This window comes from Callionymus lyra, chromosome 8 (genome assembly GCF_982586985.1).
Source record: "Callionymus lyra chromosome 8, fCalLyr1.hap1.1, whole genome shotgun sequence".
In the NCBI taxonomy this organism is placed as follows: Eukaryota; Metazoa; Chordata; class Actinopteri; order Syngnathiformes; family Callionymidae; genus Callionymus; species Callionymus lyra.
This window is the reverse complement of record NC_141825.1, coordinates 4,670,005-4,677,481: the sequence shown is the minus strand read 5'-3', so window position 1 is coordinate 4,677,481 and position 7,477 is coordinate 4,670,005. Positions and strand designations below refer to the sequence as shown.

General features: G+C 36.2%; 1 protein-coding gene across 1 annotated transcript; it reads left to right on the top strand.

Moving 5' to 3' along the window:
* The first annotated feature begins 392 nt into the window (after nt 1–392).
* LOC148073417 (transmembrane protein 263) lies at nt 393–5,730 on the top strand. The gene is made up of 3 exons (XM_087797252.1): nt 393–501; nt 1,332–1,449; nt 4,292–5,730. The coding sequence occupies exons 1-3, from the start codon at nt 496–498 to the stop codon at nt 4,570–4,572; spliced, it is 405 nt and encodes a 134-aa protein (XP_087653378.1). The 5' UTR covers nt 393–495; the 3' UTR covers nt 4,573–5,730.
* The last annotated feature ends 1,747 nt before the right edge of the window (nt 5,731–7,477 follow it).

Here is a 7,477-nt window from a genome sequence, read left to right as displayed (position 1 = left end):
AAACTGCCTGATTTGTGGCCTGGAAAAAAAGAGGTAAAAAAAACCCTGGTTTCAGCCTCAGTGACACCAAAGAGCTAAAGACTACAGTTAAAAAAAACATACTCTTCACTAAACCTACAAATCAAGTGTTTCTTAGATCCGAAAACTTCATAAAAATCTAATTTCTAACACTTTTTGTGATAAATATATATTCTGAAAAAACACATATCTAGTGCATACATGTTTAAAACCTCTCTCGGCCTAAATAAACACAAATTAAAGTGATAAATGATTAGTATTTTTCGTTCCGCTCATGTTAGAGACAGACGGAAACTGTTGAACGCCGCCATCTTGCGTTCGCTGAGCGTCACTGCAGCTCCTGAGATAATCGGCTCGAGGACAGTAAACATGTCGACGTCACTTCCGCTGCCAGGTTGACGTCAACACAACAGACGCTTGATCCGTTTACAGACGATACGATACAAGGATCTTTAAATCGCCTCCACAGTTTGCAAAATGAAGGTACGTGGATTCATTTAGATCCTTGTATCGGGAAAATATCGCCATTAAAAAAAACGAACCGTGTATTTTCATCGACAACAATTGAGCCAATTCATCCATTTTCTCTTTAAATTTAAATAACACGCACGTAACGACGAACAGTGTCACGATATTACAACATGAAAGGATGTTTTCATATTTATTTCATTTGAGTTTCCGTCAATAAATTCGGATATAAACGCGCTAATGCGATGACGCTAAAAATAAGGTTCTTCAATTATTGGTCACTTTGCAAAAGACACGCAGATATATTTATTCCCCAATAACGAGGCCAAATAAATTGGAATATAATAACGTAATGGATTCAATTTTTCATATATATATTCATAACCAAAAACGTTATTATTAACCTGATACACATTTTAAGATCCTTTATTAAACGCATATCCTAAGGATCTTCCTCTGAAAACATTATAAATAATTGTGTCTACAGCTTCTCAGAAGATAAACAAATACACTTGTGTGCTATACTTCATTCAATCCAGGATTTGTAAATATACATTGACAACAATGATAAATATAAATATTATAATATTCATTGACAACAATGATAAATATAAATATTATAATATTCATTGACAACAATGATAAATATGAATATTATAATATTCATTGACAACAATGATAAATATAAATATTATAATATTCATTGACAACAATGATAAAGAGGCAGGTTTGTATTTATTCAGCCACATTAGACGTTAACGTTGTCTAATATTTATTGACACTTTATATTCCGGGCCCTCATCAGAACATCTGCTCATTTACTATATTGTGTTTGTGTCCTGAAGGTTCTGGCCTCGGAGCAGGACGTGGACGAGGAGAGCAGATCGACTGCCAACGACCACCACAGCACAGAGGTCAGAGGGTCAGAGGAGACCTCTGACCTCCAGGAAGACTCACAACCAGGTACTTCCATGAGTCTCTTCTGTACCACGTAGAGTCACAAAATAAAGGTGGATGTGTTCAGACACAATTATACTGAACATAATTAGACATTGATGTTGATTTACATCAAAATGAACAAACGTTAATGATCTGTTGTCACTCAGGATCAGATATGAGCTTCAACTTACAACTAGTGTGTTATTATTTTGTTACACTTGTTTTTAAAAAACATTGAAATGGTAAATTATTGTTTAAGTTATTTAACAATGTGACTGTGAGTGTGTAACAACACTACTGTGAGTAACAACATGACTGGGGTGTGAAACAACACAACTGTGAGTGTGTTACAAAACGACTGTGAGTGTGTAACAACACAACTGTGAGTATGTAACAACACAAGAGTGTTACAACACGACTGTGTTTTAAAAACAAAACTGTGAGTGTGTTACAATGGTAAATTATTGTTTAAGTTATTAAACAATATGACTGTGAGTGTGTAACAATACGATTGAGTGTATAACAACATGACTGCGGGTGTGAAACAACACAACTGTGAGTGTGTTACAACACGACTGTGTGTTAAAAACAAAACTGTGAGTGTGTTACAAAACGACTGTGTGTTACAAAATGACTGTGAGTGTGTAACAACACAACTGTCAGTGTGTAACACCACAAGTGTGTTACAACACGACTGTGTGTTAAAAACAAAACTGTGAGTTAGTTACAACGTGACTGTGAGTGTGTAACAACATGACTGAGTGTGTAACAACACGACTGTGACTGTGAAAGAACACAACAGTGAGTGTGTTACAGCACAACTGTGGGTGTGTTACAAAATTACCTTGAGTTTGTGAGAACATGATGAAACATTTAACAACACAACTGTGAGTGTGTAACAACATGACCTTTAGTTTGTAACAACATGACGATACGTTTAACAACACAACTGTGAGTGTGTTACAAAATGACCTTGAGTTTGTGAGAACATGATAAAAACATTTAACAACACAACATTGAGTGTGTAACAACATGACCTTGAGTTTGTAACAACATGACGATACGTTTAACAACACAACTGTGAGTGTGTAACAACATGACCTTGAGTTTGTAACAATACTGTAATGTTGTAAAAACTATTTTCCAACACTAATATATACTTTATTGAATATTGTTTTGATTGTTTAAGCGCTTTGTGACCCTGGTCTGGAAAAGCGCTCTACAAATAAAAATTACTTACTTACTTAATAATTTTTCGTCTCACTCCCTCTCAGTGAACTCAAAGCTCTCAAATCGATTTTAAAGACATAATAAACCTTTGTGAATTTACGGCTGTTTTGAAATGTTCAGATTAACAGGACAGTCAGCAAAAGTAAAAAAAAAATGTAAAAAAAATGATTAAAACACAACAACATTATAGATTCATGAAAGAAGCATCACTCGTTGCTATAGCGCCATCTAGACGTAGCTAGCAGCAACTAGATGTTAGCTAACAGCAACTAGAGTTACTAGACGTTATCTCACAGCAACTAGATGTTAGCTTGTAGCCTCTAGATGTTAGCTAACAGCAACTAGAGTTACTAGACGTTATCTCACAGCAACTAGATGTTAGCTAGCAGCAACTAGATGTTAGCTAACAGCAACTAGAGTTACTAGACATTATCTCACAGCAACTAGATGTTAGCTTGTAGCCTCTAGATGTTAGCTAGTAGCAACTATATGTTAGCTAGCAGCAACTAGATGTTAGCTAGCAGCAACTAGAGTTACTAGACGTTATCTCACAGCAACTAGATGTTAGCTTGTAGCCTCTAGATGTTAGCTAGTAGCATCTAGATGTTAGCTAGTAGCCACTAGATGTTAGCTAGCAGCAACCTAATATTAGCAAACCGCAACTAGACATTAGCTAGCAGCAAATAGACATTAGCTAGCAGCAACTAGATGTTAGCTAGCAGCAACTAGAGTTACTAGACGTTGTCTCACAGCAACTAAATGTTAGCTAGTAGCAACTAGATGTTAGCTAGCAGCAACTAGATGTTAGCCAGCAGCAACTAGAGTTAATAGACGTTATCTCACAGCAACTAGATGTTAGCTAGTAGCAACTAGATGTTAGCTAGCAGCAACTAGATGTTAGCTAGCAGCAACTAGAGTTACTAGACATTTCTAATTTTGTAAATAATTTATATATTCTTAAGATTGTTTTATTTTGTATTATCTATTTTATTATTTCTTTTTTCCTTGCACTTTATTTTTTTCAACTGCGCTGTTGTGAAAGTGTGTTTCCCCTCTGGGGATGAATAAAGCTTTTCTATTCTATTCTATTCTATTCTATTCTATTCTATTGTCTCACAGCAACTAGATTTTAGCTAGTATCAACTAGATGTTAGCAAGCAGCAACCTAATATTAGCAAGCAGCAAATAGATGTTAGCTAGTAGCCACTAGATGTTAGCTAGCAGCAACCTAATATTAGCTAGTAACAACTAGATGCTAGCTAGTAGCAACTAGATTTTAGCTTACAGCAACTAAATCTAGACGTTATCTAGAAGCAAGTAGATAGTTAGTTGGGTGTTGGCTAACAGTGTCAGTACTTGCAAAATTAATCATTTGCTTTGTGCTGTCAAGTTTGTCAATATATAATAATAATATAATAATATAATAATAATAAGTTTAATAATAACAAAATGGACTTCAAAGTGGCCCCTTGGACCGACTGCACAATATTAACAGTCATTTGTTTTAACGGAACTGATTCACTCATGAGCTTAATGTGTGTTTGGTGATGACAAAGTTGCACAATAGCAGCGACTACGTTGGAACTATTGTGATGTTGTTTGTGTTAGTTACACACTCTTGTGTCCTCTCTGATAGACACGGACAAAGACCACCCCAGACCAGAGGGGGGCGTCATGTGGCGGGTGGGCGGCGGCTTGTTCAGCATGACCAGGAACGTGGTGGGCGCCACCATCGGCGGCGTGGCCTGGGTCGGCACCAAGAGCTACGAACTGACCAAGACGGCGGTCACCACCGTGCCCGTGGCCGGGGTGGGCCTGGTCAAGGGCAGCGTCTCCATGGTGACCGGGGGCGTCGGCGCCGTGGGGTCCGCCGTGGCGGGGAAAGTAACGACGAAGAAGAAGGACAAGTCCGACTGATGTGTGTGTGTGCGCGTGTGTGTGTGTGTGTGTAAATATCGTGAAAGAATGGTAGCTTTTCAAAGTAGCAACTCTGGACGACGCTCACGTGCTGCGAGTTCAAAACATGTGACGTCGACATATCTGGACGATTTGCTGAGAGCAGCGAGTCGTTGATCCTCGAGTCTCTCACACGTGTTCCTCTATAAGTAAATCTGTGCCGGAATATTACATTTTACATTTCAAATCTTGAACATTTACATTTTTTCGTAGGCATTGAATTAGATTTACAATTAAATCTGATCATTTCTATATTTAAAGGTTGACTTTTGAAAAAAAATAATCTTAAAGAATAAACATTTAACATATGGAATTTGATATTCTTATTCTAATTATTAACAAATAAATTCAGTTAAGAATTTAATGTTTTTTTCATTCATATCCTTTTACATGCTGTGATAATGGTCTGGAAGTTCAAGTTACTCGTACTGTAGTATATTTTAATATTGATTTTAAAAGATCATGAATTCAAAAAATATTACATTTAGAAAATGATTTCTTAAGTTATTGGATATTACAATATTTACCTCTTTGCGTAACAAAAAAACCCAATTTATTTTCAAAATAAATGATTAAAACAATAAATTCAACCGTTTAATATAGAAAAATGTAACTATATAATAACATAATTTTAATGCTTAAAAAAACAACATTTCAATAAAGAAAAATCAATTCTTAGCTGTTTAAATGTCATTTTCAACCATTTAATATTGTTATATCACTGATTTACTTCCATACTTTCCTCCATCAAACATTATTTATGTGTCAACGATCATTTCATGGTGCGTTCAGGTGCACCTTTTACAGTCGGATCTGGCAATACAAGAAGTCGACAACATTCCATGACGCTCACGCGAGCTGTATTTATTTCCTGGATCGACTCCAAACCACAACGACTCGCTGCTTCACTTGTGTGTGTGTGCGCGTGTGTGTGTGCGTGTTTGTCGTCTATTTAACCGGGAAGTTCGAGGGGAACTAAATGAAAGCGTCATAACACTGAGTCGCCAGAAGGGGGCAGCAGTGGACTAAATACCCATCAATTAAAAAAAAGTGTATCATAAAATTATTTTTGCAAAATTTATGATTCTGTACAAAATAAAAGCTGTTTTCTGTCTTGTACTTTTTAAATTCTTCATTTAATAATTTTAGATGACAATGATTTATAGAGAGACGTCAATCAAGCAGAGTGAAGCACAGAGATGAAGTGAAGAGGAGAGTGCAGTCCAGAGTCCATGGAGTAGTTTATGTTGTTTTTATTACAGAACAATTTTCTGTGGAAAAATAGAGAAGAACATATCTTATACTAATTAAATATGTTGTAAATGAAATATAAAATTAAGGGTTTAATAGTATTTTAATGATGTATTTTTAATAAATCGATCCATTTAGAAAGGAATGAAAATATGAACTATTTAAAAACAATATGAATAATTTAAAAATATTTTAGTTAACAAGCAGTGAGGGAAATAAAACAAATAGGTCAATTAAGTAGTTGTTCAAATTAATTGGGATACATAGAATTGCTTAATTGAATAAATACACTAAAATTATATACACAAAGAAATAAAATGCAACGTATATAGTTTGACTAACACGACTGGTTAAGAGCGTGAACACGAATCGAAGAATGAGGCAAAATAATTAAAAAAAACAATATTCTTGTTTATCTTTAAAGTCTATCTGTTTATCACAACATACACATTTTTAACTGTAGCCATTAGCTCCGCTCTGAGCCAGTCTGGTGTTTTCTCCATAACATTCTGCGTGACTAGAAGTTCACTTATATCCTGCTGCTATAGACGCAGACATCACAGTTCAAAACACTCATAAAACAAACCACTAAAATGAATAAACCTTCATGAATGTGTTGTCGTTTACTTAAGTTATATATTTTCAATATGTTGTTGATTGTATTAAGTTAAATACTTTTTTTGTTATTGTCTGAAAAGACTACACTTAAAAAGCTCTGAACATAAAAATAATGAATTCCAAAAATGTATTTTTAAAATATTGGAATAAGACATTAAAAGGTATATAAAATAAAATAAAAAATCCTTTTGAAAATGTATGATATATATATATATATATATTTTTTTTTTATTCGTTATTTAAAGAAATCAAAAAACGTCAACTTAATAAATAGGTAAATATTTATATTGTTTAATTCAATTGTTTAGATTTTTTAAATCAAATTATTATTGATTTGTTAAACTCAAACAATATTCTGATGGTACTGATGTACTTGCATGTACTTCATTCAACACTATCTAAGCTAAGCTAAGCTACAACTCCCGAGTGTTGCTAAGCTAACATCACAGATGGTCCATTAAACTTTAAATTCATTTCGTGTTTTCCTGTCGCGTGAACTTACCTCCTTGGCAGAGGTATGTGTCTCCACAGTGACTTACCAATGACCATAGTTCACGTGATGTCACTGCATGACGTCACTTCAGCAGACATTGATGTCAAAGGTCAACCCCCTTCATGCCGCTCTTGTTCCATGACGTCACATGGCTAATAAAGCCTATTTAACTGATCCTCACGCGAGTCCAACTACCTTTGGATCGTGTAGAAAGTTCTCATGGAGAACGTCCTGATCCCCCGAGAGACCCTCATGCCCATCATCAACACCTACTTCGAGCAGCTTCCCGCCGCGCAGTGGAGCCTCCTGGCCGACGGGATCTGGGACCCCGCCACGGACATGCTGCTGGCCGACTTCAGCTCGGAGGTGGCGCTCTCGCTCTGCGACCCCACCATCAGGTTTGTGACGCACGTGCTGGAGGAGCTCGCCGCGTCCGGCGCCCAACTGACCACGGCGCTGACCAGCACGGCCGAGAGGAAGGTCCTGACGCACAACCTGGTCAAC

What these genes read in the sequence shown, in the direction of transcription:
- LOC148073417 (XM_087797252.1), top strand. An exon ending in CCAGGAAGACTCACAACCAG is followed by an intron (nt 1,450 to 4,291) that starts GTACTTCCATGA and finishes CCTCTCTGATAG; the next exon opens with ACACGGACAAAGACCACCCC.